The sequence below is a fragment of the Schistocerca cancellata genome, chromosome 4, assembly GCF_023864275.1.
Source record: "Schistocerca cancellata isolate TAMUIC-IGC-003103 chromosome 4, iqSchCanc2.1, whole genome shotgun sequence".
NCBI lineage: Eukaryota > Metazoa > Arthropoda > Insecta > Orthoptera > Acrididae > Schistocerca > Schistocerca cancellata.
In genome coordinates this window covers 645,830,113-645,853,471 of record NC_064629.1, presented here as the reverse complement: position 1 = coordinate 645,853,471, position 23,359 = coordinate 645,830,113, and the positions used below count along the sequence as shown (strand labels likewise).

At 43.3% G+C, this 23,359-nt stretch overlaps 1 protein-coding gene across 1 annotated transcript in view; it reads left to right on the top strand.

Moving 5' to 3' along the window:
- LOC126185049 (nicolin-1-like) overlaps window positions 1-23,359 on the top strand; it is a 148,623-nt gene that overhangs the window by 47,273 nt on the left and 77,991 nt on the right. Inside the window, exon 3 of the mRNA XM_049927803.1 lies at window positions 7,701-7,925. Within this exon, the coding sequence (XP_049783760.1) occupies window positions 7,701-7,925 (225 nt within the window). The remainder of the gene's footprint in view (window positions 1-7,700; window positions 7,926-23,359) is intronic.

The following is a 23,359-nucleotide window of genomic DNA, read 5'->3' as shown; positions in this document are numbered from 1 at the left end:
ACTCTCATACATCCTTTAGACAAGAAATGAAATAAGGCAGATGTTTACAACCTTAGGGAAAACTCTTTAATGACTGTTATGGACAAAATCCTATCCAAACCCTTCAAAATCGATTGTAAGAGCAATTAGACCGCCAGTTCGGAGAATACCAAGGATATTTAGGAAGGGCCGTCGCTGCGTAGAACAGATTATGAATTTGAAAGTAATAGGACGGAACTAATGTATAAGGAGCAAAAATCTTGTCGTAACCTTTATAATCTTCCAGAAAGCCTACGACTCCGTATACAGAAAGAACTTTTTAGTATACTAGAAGAATTTGGAACAGAAAAAACTGTCAGTCATTAAAAGAACAATTTTAAATAAAAACTGGTGTAAGGGAAGATGATGACCTACCCCAATGCCCTTCAACTACGTTTTGGGAAAGGTAATAAGGGAACGGAATCTTACAAGGAATCCCTTGAGTGTGAGGTCACAAGTGCAATTTTTAGTAAGGCTCATTTGGAAGTTTTGTGTGAACAATTCTGATAGGTAAAATATTAGCTGCTAATGACTCACCATGTGCATTAGCAGAGCGACAGAAAATGAGTGTCTGGGAGGTGCAGAACCTTCTACTGTATGAGATGTATATATTATACTTCACAAAATGGACATCGTCAACAGTCAAGGAATATTCTAAACAAACCATCAACTTACATCATGAATGCCGAATGAAGAATTGCGCATGACAGTGATCACAAAGGTTGCCACCATCAAGACCGCAAGCGAACTCCTTGGGAGCTACAAACTATGCAGGACGTTCAGCTAGGTGTCCACTCTTAAAGAATGGGTATAGAATCATATTGGTGCAACGGAGTGATGAGAACTGATGGAATGTGATGGCATACAATTGAATGCGAACGTCTGTCGTGGTGCTTATTGTGAAACTGGCTATCCCTTAAGGCGTAGTTGCAGATAGTGCTATAATACGTTTTATAGACACGAAAAAGCAAACATCCAGAGCCTGAATTTGTCCAATGGTGCCAGGTGATATGAATTACAATGTCACACACCTTTCGGAAGCGGTAGTTTGCTCTAAAGGAGTATGATTTTTATACGCAAACCAGGAATGAAGAAAAAGTTTGTTATTTTCATCAGCTATTGGCCAAAAGCAGTACTCATGCCATAGCTGTAGTTCTCTTAAGCCCATTTTCCCACTCTTGCTTGCTGTGACGTAAATATGCCCTTGTGCCCTTGCAAGATCACACTCACGAGAAAGAATCGTAGGGGACAGAGCACCTCCAACCTCTCGCAGCACAATAAATAACTTTCCAGATAGTTTACCATCCAGATTAATAGTCGGCGTACTTGTATACGAATGTGTTAAGCCATTGATGTTAGCTGATCTTGATACAACTCCCTTGGTACCTTTAATTCCCAGGGCTCCTTTCATATGCGTGTCCTCTGCAAATCCCGAATGGTTGAAAAGAAATTCCGTACTGAACGATGGGACATATTTGTTTATCACATCTACAAATTGTCGGGCTGAGTCAGCAGTTTGCTGTGCGTCGCCAAGTTTTTGTTTGAAATTTCTTTATCTTACGTCCTCCTGTTCTGTAGCACTGTTTGAAGATATGCAATCATCCACCGCCGCTTCCCTTGAAATCACTGTAATGTATGTCGCACGCAATTTGACATATATAACATAGTAGGTCACGATCATGAGCATCCTGTAAATTGTATCGAGAATCCTTGAAACGCCCAAACACCAGTTTTTATAACAAGTACATCTTGTTCTTCCTTGAATATCCGTAGTTTTTCATATGCACTACACGGTCATATTGCTGCGGAGTTATTCAAAAGCTGTGCGATGTTCCATATACATGATTATGCTTAGTGCCCGCTCCTTGGACAACGATTATTCTTTACTACGTTTTACTAGAGACGGGATTTCTGGCTCCCTGTCCGACAACGACGATGATCTACATGGCTCGACACCTGTTTCAATATCACTTTCACATGTTAAGCACGTATCATCATCATTGTAATCGTCATGTACATTGTCCAGTCGAGCATATACGACACAGCACATTCCACTGACTCATCTTGCAGAAACGCTAATATTTTATCTGCCACTTCTTTATCTCTCTGCGAAATTTCTTGTGTTCGTTTCTGACGAAATTTCGACATCGAAAACTGTTGTAGATATAATGCAATGTTTGCTTTATTTATCGTTTTACACTTTGTGAGTTAATCGTCGACTAAGCAGTTCTGCTATGCTCCGTAGCCTCATGCTGTGCTCATAATTGGATACCTCCAGTCCCACCCCGTGTTGACACTATCGGCCAACGTTGTGGTTGCGTGGTAGACTATACACTATGTGATCAAAAGTATCCGGACATCCCCAAAACATACATTTTTCGTATTAGGTTCATTGTGCTGCTACCTACTGCCAGGTACTCCATATCAGCCACATCAGTAGTCATTAAACATGGTGAGAGAGCAGAATGGGGCGCTCCGCGAAACTCACGGACTTCGACGTGGTCAGGTGATTAGGTGTCACTTGTGTCATACGTATGTACGCGAGATTTCCACACTCCTAAACATCCCTAGGTCTACTGTTTCCGATGTGACAGTGAAGTGGAAACGTGAAGGGACACGTACAGCACAAAAACGTACAGGCCGACCTCGTCTGTTGACTGACAGAGATTGCCGAAAGTTGAAGAGGGTCGTAATGTATAATAGGCAGACATCTATCCAGACCATTACACAGGAATTCCAAACTGCATCAGGATCCACTGCAAGTACTATGACAGTTAGGCAGGAAGTGAGAAAACTTGGATTTCATGGTCGAGCAGCTGCTCATAAGCCACACATCACGTAGGTAAATGCCAAACGACGCCTCGCTTGGTGTAAGGAACGTAAACATTGGACGATTGAACAGTGAAAAAACGTTGTGTGGAGTGACGAATCACGGTACACAATGTGGCGATCCGATCGCAGGGTGTGGGTATGGCGAATGCCACATCTGCCAGCGTGTGTAGTGCCAAGAGTAAAATTCGGAGACAGTGGTGTTATGTTGTGGTAGTGTTTTTCATGAATGTTGTTTTGCGTGGCACTATCACAGCACAGGCCTACATTGATGTTTCAGACACCTTCTTGCTTCCCACTGTTGAAGAGCAATTCGGGGATGGCGATTACATCTGTCAACACGATGGACCACCTGTTCATAATGCACGACCTATGACGCAGTGGTTACACGACAATAACATCCCTGTAATGGACTGGCCTGCACATACTCCTGACCTGAATCCCATAGAACACCTTTGGAATGTTTTGGAACGTCGACTTCATGCCAGGCTTCACCGACCGCCATCGATAACTCTCCTCAGTGCAGCACTCCGTAAAAAATGCGCTGCCATTCCCCAAGAAACCTTCCAGCACCTGACGAGAGTGGAAGCCTGCGAGAGTGGAAGCTGTCATCAAGACTAATTGTGGGCCACCACCATACTTAATTCCAGCATTACCGATGAAGGGCGCCACGAACTTGTACATCTACATCTACATCTACATTTATACTCCGCAAGCCACCCAACGGTGTGTGGCGGAGGGCACTTTACGTGCCACTGTCATTACCTCCCTTTCCTGTTCCAGTCGCGTATGGTTCGCGGGAAGAACGACTGTCTGAAAGCCTCCGTGCGCGCTCTAATCTCTCTAATTTTACATTCGTGATCTCCTCGGGAGGTATAAGTAGGGGGAAGCAATATATTCGATACCTCATCCAGAAACGCACCCTCTCGAAACCTGGCGAGCAAGCTACACCGCGATGCAGAGCGCCTCTCTTGCAGAGTCTGCCACTTGAGTTTGTTAAACATCTCCGTAACGCTATCACGGTTACCAAATAACCCTGTGACGAAACGCGCCGCTCTTCTTTGGATCTTCTCTATCTCCTCCGTCAACCCGATCTGGTACGGATCCCACACTGATGAGCAATACTCAAGTATAGGTCGAACGAGTGTTTTGTAAGCCACCCCCTTTGTTGATGGACTAAATTTTCTAAGGACTCTCCCAATGAATCTCAACCTGGTTCCCGCCTTACCGACAATTAATTTTATATGATCATTCCACTTCAAATCGTTCCGCACGCATACTCCCAGATATTTTACAGAAGTAACTGCTACCAGTGTTTGTTCCGCTATCATATAATCATACAATAAAGGATCCTTCTTTCTATGTATTCGCAATACATTACATTTGTCTATGTTAAGGGTCAGTTGCCACTCCCTGCACCAAGTGCCTATCCGCTGCAGATCTTCCTGCATTTCGCTACAATTTTCTAATGCTGCAACTTCTCTGTATACTACAGCATCATCCGCGAAAAGCCGCATGGAACTTCCGACACTATCTACTAGGTCATTTATATATACTGTGAAAAGCAGTGGTCCCATAACGCTCCCCTGTGGCACGCCAGAGGTTACTTTAACGTCTGTAGACGTTTCTCCATTGATAACAACATGCTGTGTTCTGTTTGCTAAAAATTCTTCAATCCAGCCACACAGCTGGTCTGATATTCCGTAGGCTCTTACTTTGTTTATCAGGCGACAGTGCGGAACTGTATCGAACGCCTTCCGGAAGTCAAGAAAAATAGCATCTACCCGGGAGCCTGTATCTAATATTTTCTGGGTCTCATGAACAAATAAAGCGAGTTGGGTCTCACACGATCGCTGTTTCCGGAATCCATGTTGATTCCTACATAGTAGATTCTGGGTTTCCAAAAACGACATGATACTCGAGCAAAAAACATGTTCTAAAATTCTACAACAGATCGACGTCAGAGATTTAGCTCTATAGTTTTGCGTATCTGCTCGACGACCCTTCTTGAAGACTGGGACTACCTGTGCTCTTTTACAATCATTTGGAACCTTCCGTTCCTCTAGAGACTTGCGGTACACGGCTGTTAGAAGGGGGGCAAGTTCTATCGCGTACTCTGTGTAAGTCATTTTCAGCCAGGTGTCCAGATACTTTTGATCAGATAGTGTATGTGGGTCGTGGAATGCCGTTAATATCATTGACCTTTTGCGGCCTCTCACTCAATCGGATCCTTCTTAGATTTCAAGAGAAAGGGATCCATGAAATAAGGTTGAGATCCTCGAACTCAACTATCTAGCTTCTGCAGATGATTTAGCAATAGTTCTCGACAACTTCGATACAGCAGCTGAGCAAATCTGTTGAAAGAGACGGCTGGATTAAAAATCTCTTTCACAAAGACACAATTCGTAAAGAACATTAAGAATACTCCAAAATAATTAAGCAGAATATTCAGTAGAATCAACAAAGTGAATTAATTTAGTAATTAGCGAAAGTAATGCAGCCAAACGATCAAGATAAAGAAACAAACAAGAATAGAGCCCATAAAATGGAAATTGCTTGTCATTTAACGAAGAATGTTTACAACAAAAAGTCATTCTTAGTAAAAATAAAAAAACAGCATTACAACACTGTCGTAAAAACGAGGTGTCTTCATGAAGTATAATGCTTAGTTCTCAACAAAAGTGTGGAACTGAAGTGTTGGAGGAAAAAGAAAGGAAGATACTACGGAAAAAACTCGGTCCAAGAAAAGTTGGGAAAACGTGGATGAGAAGAAATAATGAAGAAATGTTCACTCGAACATAAAAAAACATCTGATGTTCTCAGGGAAAGGAGAATTTCTTTTTATGGCCATTTAGTTCGAATGAGCTCGGAATGAGCGACTAAAAACCATTTGATCACTTCGACAAAGAGCTCAAAACGCATATCATTTGGTTTAGGGAAGTGAAATAGGACTTGGCAGAAATCAACGTTACGAAAGCAGAATATGTAAACTGGCCTACTTTCGAAACAAAATTAGGACGTTCCTGGGTTTTCAAGAAAAGGGCAGAAAGCGCATAACTGTATGGACAGATGAAAGAAGAGAAGGACACAGTGAAAGAATGAAGAAATACTGGAAAGACCGAAGAACAGCAAAGAGGGCTACATCACGAGGAAGTTACTTCACGTGGTCCACAGATGGGCGAAATCAAAGGAGGAAGAAAGAATAGTATGTGGAGAAACAGCTGACTAATAACAAGTTTGTGTACTTGTAAATGGTCCATAGCACACTGAAATTAAGCATTAGCGTTTTTCATCTCCTCCTTCCAATCTGAGGAAGCTATGATGAGCTGTGAACTATACCCTGAATCAACAAATCGTTGTTGGCTAGAAGATTCAGAGGGGAGGGATGGGTTTAGCTTCCTAATTAGGAAAGGTTTTCTTCCCCCGCGCATAATAGCCTGTTTCCTGGCCATGTGAGGCAGTAATGCCTAAAGTGGATCTGTTGAGTGTAGGTGACTGTAATGGGAGTGTGGCTATGCCCTGTTTCGCGTGTTATAAACTGTCGTTACCGTACTTGTCTTAGAAGAACATCCAGTCACCGTTATAATTGTTACACCCTTTTCTCTTCCTTTGTTCGTCAATCAAATTAATGACGTCAACAGCGTGCCTTCGCATTTTCTGCTGTCGCTTTCTACGGTTATGCAACCAAATGACAGCGGGCTGCTTTCACAGAGAACACGGTTTTATCTTGTAATTTGACCGAGCTTACTTGTTAGTTCCCGCATTAACCGCACCAACACTTCGCAAATAATATTCAAGTATGTTGTAACGACAGTGAAGTGCACTGCAGTTGTTGTAAGAGACTTGAGCTGTATTTCCTACTTTGGATTCGTACTGTAAGTTTTTGGCGATGGAGAAATGATCGCAGGTGTTTATTAAAACATTTCAAACAATATGATGCGGCCACAATGAGACAACAAATAGCAATCAAACTGTTTATCAGCATGATAGCACTCCAGTCCACAAAACAATGACAGTTACATCATAGTATTCACATATCTGCTGGACTTTCCTGCTCACTGTCCCGATCCCAACCCCATAGCTCATGTCTGGGCAAACTACAGCGTCGATTGCGTATCAACTTCTCAGGAAATCCCAGTAACAACTATTTCCTGCACTTAAAGAAGAATGGAAATTAATTCTCCCCATTAGTGTAGAAAAGCTTCGTGGAATGTCTTCTCTGAGGATCAAACGCTGTATTAGATGCAAAAGCAAGTCCCACACTTTAATAATTCTAAATGAATGAACAGCAGTGAGTGTCTGGAGGCTTTTAGCCACATATAGTTATTTATTTTTATCATTTCAAAGAACATTTAAAGCGTGTCAGTCACCACAAGCGTCTGTTCTTAAAGCTGTAATAGTTCATGCTGACAGCCTACCAAATAAATTTCGCTGTCAAATTAGCCATTAAAAACTGTGATTACTGTCTCTTCTTACCCAAAGAACTGTCAGAAACACGTCTTTCACAATTTGCATTTTCAAACTGGCGATACCGCAGTAATAAAACAGATATCAATGCAATAACGCTTCTTTTCTTCCACTACTTACAGGTCATGAATACTTAGAGCGTTACTTACTATCATGCGCCTTGGCTAAATTTGACTGTGTTTATAGACTTTGACACTGTTTGATTATTTTCTGTAATGAGTAATATAGTCATAGAGACATAGAACTAATTAAAAATCCGTGTAATATATTTCTAATGCAGTTGCCTATTGTCTCATCAGTTTTGTTTTATGAAACTAATGATGTAATGAAATGATAAAATACGTGAAATGACATTTGACAATAACCATATCACCTTGTTGTTACAGGTTGGTGAATTAGTATTCCGAAACTATTACACTGCTTGGTTGACTGTCCTAATTCGAACTGCAGTTAGTGGAGATGCGAATGCAACAAATGCGTCCTCATCGGCTGCCTCAGCAGCCAAAGATGATTCAGGAGAATGGCAAGTTGGAATTCCACAAAGAATTCTCATGCCAAATCCTCACCTTGAACCTGGAAGTCATGACCTATTTTCAATCCCGGCTACTGAAGTAAGTGTTTGCATTTATGTCAAAATTACTTATTATGCCCTATCACTCATTTAAGCTACTGCAGTAATTTGTGATGTGCACTACATACGTTTCATTGCAGAGTTATTTATGTGCATGAAGCTCGTTTGTTAGCGGTGCAACCTTACTACTTCACAAGTGAGATGGTTTATGCGATTTTCTGCTATGGTTTAGCAAGTAGAAGTAGCCTTTGACTCCCTACTCTCTACGCTGAAAAATATTCATGTCGCACAGTGCCGTCTAATAAGCTGTACGGTCGACTTGTCCAGAGTATTATAGACACAGTTCTCTAGCACCACGAAAGGTTAACGCCGGAACGCCTCGCTGAGTGTGTTCGCTTGAATGTAGGAGTATGTGTTACATTCAGTGGACGGAAATCTTGGGACCAGTGTGTGAGATCAGCAGCAGAGGAAGGATTGAGTCATCCTCTTATCTGGGCGGTACTTCCATGAACACCTGCTGTATCCATTTCATCTCCGCGCGTCGAGGCCCTTAGGCCACAATATCACCGTGGCACTTTGCAGTTGTCGCAATGTCTCTTGCAAAAGTGTGGCGCAGATCCACCGTTTACGTCTAAGACTTTACTTAATGCGGAGGCGGAGTACAAAAGAGATGATAATGAGAATTTTTATAGAATATGCAGAAGGTGTACAAAAATATGGAACACAAAAAACACAGCACATTACCAAGTCCAATACGGCGAAGGTAACCGTTGGCATTCAAAACAACCTCCAGTCGTCTCGGAAAAGATAAATACCGGTCCTGTATGGTTTTAAAGGAAATATAATACTGTTCTTCCTGCGAAATAGTGGCAATATCAGGTAACGACGATACAGGTGGATAGGGACCATGTACCCTTCGCTCCAAAGTAGACAACAAAGACTCAATAATGTTGAAATCTAGTGACTATGGTGAACAGCGGAGAGGTGACAATTTATGCTCATGCTCAGAAAACCAGTCCTGAACGATGCGAACTACGTGAAAAGGGATGGTCCAAATGGCTCTGAGCACTATGGGACTTAACTGCTGAGGTCATCAGTCCCCTAGAACTCAGAACTACTTAAACCTAACTAACCTAAGGACATCACACACATCCAGGCCCGAGGCAGGATTCGAACCTGCGACCGTAGCGGTCGCGCGGTTCCAGATTGTAGCGCCTAGAACCGCTCGGCCACTCCGGCCGGCGTGAAAAGGGACCCTGGCGTCTTGGAACACAGAATCACCACACGGGAACAAATACTGTACTGTGGAATGACCTGATCAGCCAAAATGCTCTCATAATTCTTGGTAGTAATGCGATCTTGCAGACTAATCACGATATGGCTGCCCAAATCATCACCAAACCTCCCCCATGTTTCCTTTTTGGGACGTGAACGCGGCTAGAAGTTGGTAACAATGTGAAGCAAGGCTCATCCGACCAAATGACTTTCTTCTATTGCTTCATAGTGCCGGTTGTGTGGCTTAGGCGTCACATTTTACTGTTACGATTATTCACATCATTGATGAGTGGTTTTGGTTTCAGTTCGCCCTGCAATTTCTTACTCATAGAGCACCCTTCGTGTTCTTTTGTTGCTGACAGGTTCGCGAGTGCGACATTCAGTTCTGCAGCGACTTTGCATCTGCAGGCCTCTTATTTTTCGTCACAGTGCTCTTCACTGACCGTCTGTCAGTCCTCCTCTCTTCGATACCGTTCCTCTTGAAAGACCAACACTTCAGCTGTCTTGGTTACTGAAGCACCAACTATAAGAACATCAACAATTTTTCCGCATACGAAATCACGTAGCTCCGACATAATATACTCACAATGACACTGACTGATGACTGACACTTGCAACGTATGGAGGACGTTTCACAGGTGCCGTTCGTGGTCAGGTACAACAGCGCAACCTGCAGGCTCGGCTAGCATCCGTGTTTACGTTCAAGCAAGAATTTCTCGCGGTGTTTCCATATTTTTGTTCAACTCCTGTGTGAGACGACGAAAATTCCCATGCAGTCACCCAAAGAGAATATCAACATTATTTCTCAACGTTCTGTCAAGTGTCCTTGGTGATGGATTAACATGAGCATCCGTATCACCACAGAGAGTCTCGTTATGGGGACACTGGTCATACAACTCCAACTATGTGCAGAAACTTTGGGATTACGTCTTAAATGCATGCCAGCATGTGTGGCAATAGCCGATCAAATTCAAAGAGATTGTAATTTTTTACGCTGGAGGGCGGAGGGCTGCATTGCCACAGATAGATTTTACGTCGAGCCCCTCAGCACTTGGAGCCCCCCTCGTTAGTGAAGTTTCACAAAGTATGCTTTTCGGGGCACATGATTATTAGTCTAATTTTTCATGCTTTGATTAGGACGACCGTCCCTCAAAATATTCGTCAATATTTTTTAACATCCTATATAGGGTTTAAGGGGACCATGAAACACCTACACAGCAAGAAGAGATCAATAGCTAATAAATAAGCATATCGTTAGGTTATTAATTTACAGTAGCTTGAGGAAGTTGGAATCAAGAATGCTGAAGAAGTGAGTAGTTCACATCATAACTCATTTTAATGTTTCTCGCACTAACAGTTAACATCGTTGAAACTGCTGTCCATCCATATGTAATCAGCAGAAGAGATCATAGCTTTCAGGTACTTTCTTAAGGGACGTCTCAAAACTCTCGGCAAATGTACCGCTATCTACCAGATGACAGTGTTTATGTGAAAAGTACATCGAGCGTCACATCGACAAGTGTGATGTAGTGTTGAACACGTTAACCTGAAACATATGTGTCTACTTCTTTCGATCGATCTAGAGGAACGGTACATTGTTATAGATCGGGAGGAACGTCCATAGGACGATGCGATATCGGTGTACTTCTACGAGACGGAAGTCAGTTGCGTGGTCGGTTGTTCGGGGGAGGGGGCCAAACAGCGAGGTCATCGGTCCGATAGAATTAGGGAAGGATAGGGAAGGATGTCGGCTGTGCCTTTCCAAACAAACCATCCCGACATTTGCCTGAAGTGATGTAGGGAAATCACGGAAAACCTAAATCAGGAAGGCCGGACGCGAGATTGAGCCGTCGCCCTCCCGGATACGAGTCCAGTGTGCTAACCACTGCACCACCTCACTCGGTACGGAGGTCGGTAACAATAAATGTGTTTATAGCTGGTTCTAACCATTAGTGGACAGAAAGAAAATTATTACTGTGCCAAGCCACTGTCTACTGTCAACAAGCGTAACGATCGATAAATCTGGCCAGTACGACAGGTGATGGCAAAATCTTGTTAAGATTGCTATCGGAGGAATTGGGGATCAGCAAGGACAAGGTTAACGTCATCGCACATGAAGATTTGAAGAAATGAAATACCTGTTCCCGAATGCTGACGCACAAAGTGACTTACGAGCAAAAGAATGGAAGCTGCTGGAGATTTCTTCAACATCTGTTGCCTGATTCACGTTTTCTGCAAAAAATCTTCACAGGGAATGAGATTTGGCGCTCTCACTTCTATTTAGAGTAGGGCCGCTAACATTCACACAGGGAGCAGCTGTCAACACCTTATTTTGACGAAATTCTAAAGACGTCTGTCATCAGTGCTTCGACTGGTTTCAAAAGAAGCCTCCCCTAACAGTTTCCAGCAGCTTTACAAACATTGTTAATTGCGTATTGTGGTCTATGAGGATTATCTCATACATCTACTTCCATACTCCTCAGGGCACCGTATGGTATGTGGCGGAGGGTACCTTTTACCACACCTAGTTATTTCCTTTCCTGTTCCACTCGCAAACAGAGCGAGGGAAAAACGACTGTCTATGTGCCTCCGTAAAGCCCTAATATATCTTATTTTATCTTCACGGTCCTTACGTGAAATGTACGTTGGCAGCAGTAGATTTATTCTACAGTCAGCTTCAAATTCTGATTCTCTAAACTTTCTCAATAGTGTTCCACAAAAAGAACGTCGCCTCACTTCTAGAACTTCCCACTTGAGTTCACGAAACATCTCAGTAATACTGGCGTGATGATCGAAGCTATTGGTAATAAACACAGCAGCCCGCCTCTGAATTGCTTCAATGTCTTTCTTTAATCCGTCCTGGTGGGGATCCCAAACACTCCAGCACTACTCAAGAATGGATTGCATTAGTGCTCTATACGCGGTGTCCTTTACAGATGAACCATGCTTACCTAAAATCCTCCCAATAAACCGGAGTCGACCATTCGCTCTCCCTATTCTTGTCTTTGCAACATTACGTCTACATATTTAACGGACGTGACTCTGTCAAGCACTACACTACTACAACTGCATCTACATCGATACTCTGCAATCCACCACACGGCGCGTGGTGGAGTGCACCCCGTACCACTACTAGTTATTTTCTTTCCCTGTTCCACTCGCAAATACAACGAGGGAAAAAGGACTGCCTGTATGCCTCCGCATGGGCTCTAATTTCTCGTACCTTATCTTCGTGTCCTTACGCGCAGTGTACATTGGAGGCAACAGAAGCGTTCTACACTCATTTTTAAATGACGGTACTCTAAATTTTCTCAGTAGCGTTACAGAATGTCGCCTTCCCTACATTTGAGTAGCCAAAGCATCTCTGTAACACTTGCATGCTGTTCGAACCTAACAGTAAGAAAGCTATCACTCCGCCTCTGAATTGGTTCGATGTCTTCCCTTAATCCGACGTGGTACGAATCCCAAACACTCCGAGCAATACTTAAGAATAGGTTTGCACTGGCGTTCCATTTGCGGGCTCCTTTACAGACGAACCACACTTTTTAAAAATTCTCCCAAGAAACCGAAGTCGATCATTCCTACCACAATTCTCACATGTTCGTCCGATTTCATATCACTTTACAACGTCACGCTCAGATATTTCAACGACGTGACTGTATCAAGCAGGACACTACTAATGCTGTATCCGAGCATTACGGATTTGTTTTCCCTACTCATCCACATTAACTTACATTTTTCTACATTTAGAGCTAGCTGCCATTCATCACACCAACTGGAAATTTTCTCTAAGTCATTTTGTATCCTCCTACAGTCACTCAAGTTCGACACCTTACCGTGCACTATCGCATCATCAGTAAACAAGCGCAGACTGCTACCCATCCGGTCCGCCAAGTCAGTTAGGTGTATGGGGAATAATAGTGGTCCTATCACACTTCGTATCGTATTTTATGAACACACATCGTCGAGGACAACATTGACGAGAATGATAACATGACTATCGCAAAAGACTGTCATTATGAATCTGCAAGCAGAGGGAGCTGCCTCGAAATTTTCCTTTTAGGTGCGATTGTGCCGCTCCAATGTTCGTCTTCTTGTTTCCAGCTCAAAGTGATGCTCCCAGGTTTCGTCATCTGTAACGATCCTTCACAGAAAGGCCTCTCCACTGGCCACAGATTGTTCCAACATTTTAAATGAAATAGATATTCTTTAAATCTTGTTGTCTGTTGTGAGTATTCGTGGAACCCAGCTTGAGCACACTCTGAATATCAAAGAAACTCAATCAAGGCACACGCACTTCCAATGTTCACCGATAGCTGTAGAGCCAATTTTAGAGCTGTCATGCGCCGATATGCAGGAATAATGGTATCCGCGCGATTGACTATTTGGGGAGCAGTGGCTGGGACAGGAAGTCCCTAACATGGCCAATCACGGAACTGATTTCTGCACTTCCTGGCTCTTTAACTTTCTTTATCCACGTTCAGCAGTACTCCTATCAACTGCATCGTCACCACAGACCACACACGGACGTTTCTGGATATTCACAACCGTTGCTTTCTCCGCAATCAAGAATTCAATTACATCACGTCGCTTGCAACGAATATCTAGCGTAGACGCCATTTTAATGGTTCGCTACGGCCCTGCTATACGTCGTAACTGCTCTAGACTTTGCATGCTTGTAGAATAAACGGGAAATTTGAACCACCTAAAAGGACGTTTTTGTATATATCATGTGGTTATAACTGATGTGTAGCTACTCACAGAGGTCCACTGTGGACTGTAATTATCGTATGGCAGCGAAACTTGTTAGTTATGCTCATGCGTTAATGCGGTACCGATTTACGCTGGAAAATACTAGTTCCAATTATGGTCACCAGATGAAAATCTGACGCTGTATATGCAAGAAAGACTTATAGAAATAATTTCCATATCTACCGTATTGTATTGCCTGTGTTGTTAAAATGAACTATGCAATGTTCCTGTTATGTATGAGGCGGAACTATGGGCCTCATAGAAAAAGGGTGACCCGACTCAGTCACGCAGCTTGACTCTTAGTATGATCACGAGGTGTGGCCATTAATTGCAGGCGTTGATCACGTAGGCTGACGTGAGGATCAACGAACTATACTTGACGGGATGTATCTGGAACATCTTAGGTGATTAGAAGTTAGTAGACAGGAATACAATTAAATACTTAGCTTTAATTCAGCATCAACGGTGAACGTCGATCTTGACTTTGTACAATAATATTTACAAGTGCAGTTATAGACTGAACTGCGAACACTCTTTACAATTCTGATTGCTTCACACATATAGATCAATTGTCAATGCGTAAACTGTATGTGTCGCCTGGCTAGGTCGTAGCTACTGACTTAGCTGAAGGCGTTGCTAACTAGCCTCTCTGCAGATCAGGTCTCTGAAACTATAACGAGTGAACCATTCCTATTAAAGTCGGCTGTAGAGCTGGGCAGTGCGCTGGCTTGTCTCGTAAAACCAGCCGAGGGACGGCGCTCGGTCTGCTATCGTCGACAGTGGCGACTCGCGGGTCCTCGGTGTACTGACGGACCGCGGCTGATTTGAAGCCTGCAACCTAGTCAGTGTGGTGCCTTGCGGTGACACCACAGTTCCTTCTGATATGCATGCATACATGTCCGAAGGAATGTTGCATCATTCTTCTTAGCAACACAGACAATGTAACAACCTATTTATCCACCGATACCAGGCAGCGACACTCAATTGAAATGTTCTCCGCTCTACGGGACTTTCATAATGTGTGTACGAGTACAGGTTGTGACGCAGGAACGACGACATATGGAAGTGAGTTGTGCAGGGATAGCCAAAGCGGTTAAGGTGAGTGCTCGCATAAAGCCGGAAATTCGGATTAGAGTCCCGGTCCGGCACATATTTTTATTGTCGTCATTCCCTTATGGATGGTCGTATTCGCAACTGTGAATACATTTCATGTGCTTCCATATGTGATGGATTATGAACTCAACAAATTCTGAAGGTTGCAGGGGTAGAATACAGGAAGCGAAAGGCTATTTACAATTTGTATGGAAACCAGATGGCAGTTATAAGAGTCGAGGGACATGAAAGGGAAGCAGTGGTTGGGAAGGGAGTGAGACAGGGTTGTAGCCTATCCCCGATGCTATTCAATCTGTATATTGAGCAAGCAATAAAGGAAACAAAAGAAAAGTTCGGAGTAGGTATTAAAATCCATGGAGAACAAATAAAAACTTTGAGGTTTGCCGATGACATTGTAATTCTGTCAGAGACAGCAAAGGACTTGGAAGATCAGCTGAACGGAATGGACAGTATCTTGAAAGGAGGGTATAAGATGAACATCAACGAATGTAGTTGAATTAAGTCGGGTGATGCTGAGGGAATTAGATTAGGAAATGAGACACTTAAAGTAGTAAAGGAGTTTTGCTATTTGGGGTGCAAAATAACTGGTGATGGTCGAAGTAGAGAGGATATAAAATGTAGACTGGCAATGGCAAGGAAAGCGTTTCTGAAGAAGAAAAATTTGTTAACATCGAGTATAGATTTAAATGTCAGGAAGTCGTTTCTGAAAGTATTTGTATGGAGTGTAGCCATGTATGGAAGTGAAACGTGGACGATAAATAGTTTAGACAAGAAGAGAATAGAAGCTTTCGAAATGTGGTGCTACAGAAGAATGCTGAAGATTAGATTGGTAGATCACATAACTAATGAGGAGGTATTGAATAGAATTGGGGAGAAGAGGAGCTTGTGGCACAACTTGACTAGAAGAAGGGTTTGGTTGGTAGGACATGTTCTGACACATCAAGGGATCACCAATTTAGTATTGGAGGGCAGCGTGGAGGGTAAAAATCGTAGAGGGAGACCAAGAGATGAACACACTAAGCAGATTCAGAAGGATGTAGGCTGCAGTAGGTACTGGGAGATGAAGAAGCTTGCACAGGATAGAGTAGCATGGAGAGCTGCATCAAACCAGTCTGAGGACTGAAGACCACAACAACAACAACAACAATGAACTGGACGCGGAAAGAAAATGTCAAACAAGTGAGACGAGATGCTGCATCCGTAAAACGATGTGATCAACAGTTGCTCAGCCGGCCAGTGTGGCCGAGCGGTCCTAGGCGCTTCAGTCTGGAACCGCGCAACCGCTACCGTCGCAGGTTCGAATCCTGCCTTCGGCATGAATGTGTGTGATGCCCTTAGGTTAGTTAGGTTTAAGTAGTTCTAAGTTCTAGGGAACTGATGACCTCAGATGTTAAGTCCCATAGTGCTCAGAGCCATTTGAACCATTTGAACAGTTGCTCGCAGCAGTTCCGGTAGAATCTGAGCAACGTGTTCATGTCTAATGGCCTTCACATCTGTTAGAAACCGAATGTGTCCCTGGTAAACGAGTTCTTCTAGATATCCTCAGAGCCAAAAGTCATATAGATTCAGATCAGGTGGTCTTGCAGGTCATGCATCTGCAACACGTCTGGAGATAACAGGTTTGTGGAAGGTTATGTTAAGCAGATCTTTCACTGGGCGAGCGACATGAGATGTTGCTCTATCTTGCGCGAGAACAGTGGTGTCCACACAGTTGCGTTCTTCCAAAGCAGGAATCAGATGTTTTACAACGAGGCCTCGATAACATACAGACATTACGATACACCTCAAAGGCCTTCTGGGTGTATTTTCTTCGAGTAAGAGCGGATCGAGAATCAAGATGCTTCTGAATCCACACCACACAGTCACAGACGACGACTGCAATGACTATTCGTGCACAACACGCGGTTTAACAGCATCCCCGATTCGGCAGTCCTGTGTATTCACTGCACCCTATAGTGTGTAATGTGGCTCGCCATTCCACAGAATACTGCCCGGCCACATGTCAACTTCGATCCGAACCAGAAACCGAAGAGCAAATTCAGAACGTTGCTGTGGTTCATGCGCCGTCTGTGTACCAGTGTAACCGTGGGATGGACAATTCTCGTGACACTGCACAAGCGCTAGCGCTACCCGGAGCACGTGCTGCATGGTCAGCTACAGCAACAACAACCTCATCAATAACTTCCACCCGAATAGGACGCCTTCCTCTTCCAGGTGCCACACCAAGCTCACCCATTTTTGGAACTATCTTCTTTAAACCATTTAATGGCCTTGGGTCTCTCTTCAGACCTTTCACTCGACGCTACTCTCTTAGTGCTGCACTGTAATTGCTGCCGTTCACATAGAACAGTTTCACTAACAGCGCATGGCCTCTCTTCTCGACAGCCATACTGTTCACTCACGTTATAGCTTCTCAAATGACAGTGTCGATGCCATATGCTCATACAAACAATATACAGCCCCTGATGGCCAAAACTGGAACAACTTTTTTTCAGCGTTAATCGGTTCCGCATTGACGCATTAGCATAGCGACCAAGTTTCGCTGCTGTACTGTAATTACAGCCCACACTAGTCTTCCTTGAGTAGCTGCACTTTAATTAAGCACCCAGTACTATAAATTTGCGACGAACGCCCTGCTACTCCTGTAGTTTGCAGTAGCCTTATCACCGTCGATGCTATTTACTTCTCTCGATGTAAAGGACTCCCATATTTGCGTATCTGTAATAGGAGGCATTATAAGTCTGTCACTTGTTTCATTCTAGAACAAATGCTGTGGTGGCCAGGCTTTCCACGCCTGCAAGTTCTTAACGGTCTGAGCTGCAATCTTACTAGATAAGGCAGCTGACGCACAAAATTCCTGTGACGTCTGACGCATAGCCGGTACATACACATGCTGATCGTGAAACTGACTACCGAGGAGTAGATGGTGTTCTAGTTTATCTTGATCACGAACAGAGGTATTCACTAATCTGCCGGCCCAGTTCGTATCAGCTTGTGCGTGATCTTGGTATCTTTCACAACGGTAAATAGTATGTGCTCAGTGTACTTACGCTGTTCGTCAAGTTGCACTACTCATTGCTTGTCCAGTACTTCCTGCTGCTATTAAATTCAGGACTGCGTTCCTGCTAGTCTTACCTTTTAGCAGTGTGTTTTGTAGTCTCCTATACAGCAGTTGTAACTCACCATCATCTGACGGGTAATACTCACTGCGTCTGTGATATTCGATGAGCCACGCATGCCTCCCGAGAAGTGCTAAATCGCGAGCACCTCAGAGAACTCTGCCTTTATTGGCTGAGTAAGGGTTTGGTGAACCCGCGTTTTCTGGACGGAGGTCTGGTGAAGGCCGCCAGTATTCTACAGGGTGTTTATAAATGAATATCGGGGTTTTAACGCTTTATAATATTTATTATATTAAACTTACAGTTATAAATAATATGTCAAATGAAAGAGCAACTGAAACAGTTTTACCAAGAACCTTATAAATGTTCGATGTGAGCACCATTTGTCACACGGCACACATCAAGTCTATAGCCGAGTTCTTCCCAAACGTTGATAAGTGTGTCTTCAGTGACTGTAGCAACAGCTGCTTCAATCCGGTTTCTTAATTCAGGGAGGTCTGCTGGTAGCGGAAGCACGTACACACGATCCTTGATAAAGCCCCAAAGTACAAAATCGCATGTCGTTAGGTCGGGTGAACGTGGAGGCCATGCAAAGCAAGCCCTGCCATTGGACCCCTTGTTGCCTATCCAGCACTTGGGTGCAGTGAAGTTCAACCAATCGCGTACTTCGCTATGCCAGTGAGGTGGCGCACAATCTTGCTGGTGCCAAACACAACTGTTTGAGTCGCTCTTTCATTTGACATATCATTTATAACTGTAAGTTTAATGTAATAAATATTATAAAGCGTTAAAACCCCGATATTCATTTATAAACACCCTGTATAACCATAAGCTCTTGGCATGCTTCAGCGACAGCCCTGCGCCGCGTGTAACGAGTATCTTGGCTTAATTGCCCGGATAACGAGGATGGAACAAACCCCTATAAAAAAATAATAAACAAAAATCTCAAGGTGTACTGCGCACCGACGTTGAATGGCTGTTAAGACGGAACAGTCATTAGTGGACAACCTCTGAGGAATGTCCCGCAGTTGTATAAGCCTTACCAAGCAAACGGGGTCCTATCTGGGTGGACCTTTATGTCCTTAGCTGGTCGTGGGAATGACATGGCGAGTCCAATACGCAGCAGCACTCCCAACGAAATGCCTGGGAGCATTCACAACCACTCGACAAAAAGATTCACGGCGAACAGTTCTCTTGATAGTGTGATTAGTAAATGGGTTCCAGAAGTCATCAATCGAAATGAGTTCAAAGATTACGAAATGGTACCTTGCTGGCTGAAGCTAACAGATCGAAGCATCTGAAAGTATTAAGAAAATCTAGAAAATTAGATGGAATTGACATAGTTGTTAAAATGCACTATTCCCTCAACTTAGACATGCTGTTATACAATCAACATAGATATCTTCCATCTTAAACAAGAATTTTCACCGGAGGGAATAGTCGACGTGATATAAAAAACGCACTTGCGGGAAATCCTGAAAGGCAGTCCACAAACCTGGTACTATCTGAGTGTATGCAGCTAACTGCATCAGTTGCTGTGGGAGCCACCCGGTCTGGAGCCGACACTGCCCAACATTCACCAAAGAAAGAAAAATGCAATAAATAAAAGTGACAAAGCCGATCCCTTAGGCAGAAGCCAAAAAGTAGTGTAAGATGAGGAAACTTCCAGTCTTTGTCACTTCCTATGCTTCTTTGGTCAAGATGCCTGTCACTAAGATAGATATTTCGACGCTAACAACATAGAGAGAAATGAGACCCACCCCCAACACCTGTACTTGCAGATGTACCTGGAAAAGTAATCATGGTAAAAATACATCAAAAGCGATAGTCACAACACTAGATAAAAGGAAAAGTTTAACAGTGAGTGTAGGGAAAGAAACCTGAAAACAAAGCGCCTCTTACCCTACCTGTTCCCCATCAGCCTCTAAAGAAAAGTGATCATGGAAAGGAGCACTATGTAAGGGTCAAAACCTGTTCTGGGCACCATCAGGTGTAATATTGTTACGTATTATGGACTTATGTGCTTCGCCACCAGACATAGAAAGCCCCTCCAGTCACTCCACCTCCACCAACCAACTATATCAGTAACACATCGTCCCAACACAAAGAAAGGAGCAAAATTAAAAATACAACACTAAACTGGATTCCACACTACATTGAAATATGAGTTGGTACATAACACATAAGGAGGAACTGGGTTTCCTCGTTCAAAAAAATGGTTCAAAATGGTTCAAATGGCTCTGAGCACTATGGGACTCAACTGCTGTGGTCATAAGTCCCCTAGAACTTAGAACTACTTAAACCTAACTAACCTAAGTACAGCACAGAACACCCAGCCATCACGAGGCAGAGAAAATCCCTGACCCCGCCGGGAATCGAACCCGGGAACCCGGGCGTGGGAAGCGAGAACGCTACCGCACGACCACGAGATGCGGGCAAAAAAATGGTTCAAATGGCTCTGAGCACTATGGGACTTAACATGTGTGGTCATTAGTCCCCTAGAACTTAGAACTACTTAAACCTAACTAACCTAAGGACATCACACACATCCATGCCCGAGGCAGGATTCGAACCTGCGACAGGAGCGGTCACGCGGTTCCAGACTGAAGCGCCTAGACCGCACGGCCACACCGGCCGGCCTCCTCGTTCAGAACAGACCTTTCTTGCTATCTCTCCAAGTGGTTCATATGAAAAATACTGACGCACCTGTACTTAAAAGCTATAGCATCCACATAAAAGACGAGCTTAATGGTGATAGGGCGAAAGTTAGGGTGGTAGCACTCGTCAAGGACTCATTCCATTCCTCGCCTGCACCCTTAATCACAACTTTGCAAGCGCTGGCTGTCATGATTTAGGCCCACATTAATGTCACGGCCATGGTCCATATCCATATACTAAACATCTACATCGAGTGGGATATAGTAATACTCCAGTCTGTGAACGTGGAGAGGAAAACCCTACTGATCACGTCGTTTTCAGTGTGTCCGTTTACAGGTACAGAGAGATGTAGACAGTTAGTCTGCGATCTACAATTGTAAATGAACAAAATTCATGGACTACAGTTGACCGGACTGCACGCCGAATATCTAAAAAGCAACTCAACCTTCAAGATCAAATGGATGCTCTGAATATTAAAATAACGTTAACAGATACGAAGAGCAAAGTAGATAACTAACAATAAGTGTTAGGACGATTATAGCGAATGATTGGCACAACAAAAATATAACTAAGAGAGACCATAAAATAAAATATTAAACTAAAAGAAAAAGAAAAAATAAAGAAAATGCATTGGCCGTCCACATGAGTATGCGTACACTTGAGAACTGATAAGGCCCATGTATATCAGTATGGGCAAAGCAATCTAGTGTAACATGAAGCACTATGTTCGGATCAAAAGCTGTCCCGGGCGCCATCAGATGTAATTTCGGTACGTATTATGGATTTACATGCTTCGCCACCAGACTTAGAGAGCCCCTCCACTCATTCCACCGCCACCAACCAATTACATCAGTAACACATCGCCCCAGCACAAAGACAGGAGCAAAATTAAAAATACAACACTAAACTGGATTCCACACTACATTGAAATATCAGTTGGTACAGGACGCATATGGAGGAACTGGATCACCTCGTACAGAACAGACCTTTCTTGCTAGATGCAGGTATAGTGCAGTTAGTTGGCAAATATCGAACTCTTCTGCGGCATCCAGTAACAGGCGTAGTAATGTAAGATGAAAGTTATTCACTTAGGGCTTTAATTAAATTTCTTTCATTTTAGTTGCATTATTTACTTATATTTTCAACATTTCTGTTCCATTTCTATATTATATTTTAACAATAGTTACTGTCAACGTACTCCTTAACTATACAGGGTGTAAAGGGTATAAATGCAGATGTTTCTATTGGTGACTGAGGACGGTGTACTGAACAACATTACCTCACTGTTTACTCCTTTTGCAGAGTAATAATTATAGCTATTATGAATAGTATTTTCTTAGGTTGCTTATTACTTCCGAGTAAATGTGGCAAGAGCAAGCCTTTAATGCCTATTTTCCCCAGAGCACCAGGTCAGGTGCTGAATTGTGGATGCCAACGACGCAACGTGGTTAGTCTATACTGACAGTCCTAGTCCAATTAGTGGTGTCGTTACGATTATGCAGAAAACATCCAGTCGTAAAGTTTGTTCCGTGTTTGCGTGAAGACTGTTCAACGCAGAGAAGAAACAACATACTCACTGATGTGTGTACGTATTAAGATACAACATATAAAAATATTTGCACTTACACTCGCTACACACTGTACACACATGGTGAGTCATTTTAAAATGTTTTGGGAAATATCCGGAAAACTACAAATCGGATGAAAAAAAGATTGTAATAAAAGTTGCTCGTGTCGAAGAGGAACATCTAAGGACACCAAACTCGATACCCTTGCTCCACCCCATGGATGGGAGTGAGGTCAACTTTCAAATATTACACAGGAACTCCATTTTTTTACTGCAGATTCGGATTCTCAGGGGAAAAATACGTAACTTTTGTTATTTGACATTTTTTTCGTTGCATAATAGATGACGTTGTAATCGATAAAAACCGAAATGGATTAGAATCGTTGAAAAATGGTACCCCAAGTGTTGTATCTAGGAATCCTGCATATTAATGAGTTTTATTAAAACAAGACAAGTACAAATTCTTAACTTTGGACTGAGCCGGCCACTGTGACCGAGCGATTCTAGGCGCTTCAGTCTGGAACCGAGCTGCTGCTACGGTCGTAGGTTCGAATCCTGCCTCAGGCATGGATGTGTGTGATGTCCTTAGGTTAGATAGGTTTAAGTAGTTCTAAGTCTATGGGACTGATGACCTCAGATGTTAAGTCCCATGGTGCTTAGAGCCATTTTGGTCTCAGATCATCCACAAGTGCAATTACACAGATGTGTCGCAAGCAAAGGGCGATATACAAAATAATCAGTCTTCTTCAGAATAGACAAACACAAGTAACACTTCTGGTCCTAGCGACCGTTACTAACAAAAGTCTGTCAACTGAACATGCAGTGACAGCCAATCTCTAACTGCGCTGCGTAGAGGTTGCTAATGAAGAGGCTACGACGCGTCGGCTAACGAAGTGGCTAATGTTGAAGATGCTGTCGAAGTGGCTGCCACCAGTCGGGTGCAACGCTTACGTCGTCTTCACCTAGGGGCCGTTGCTGTCGCGTTGTCGT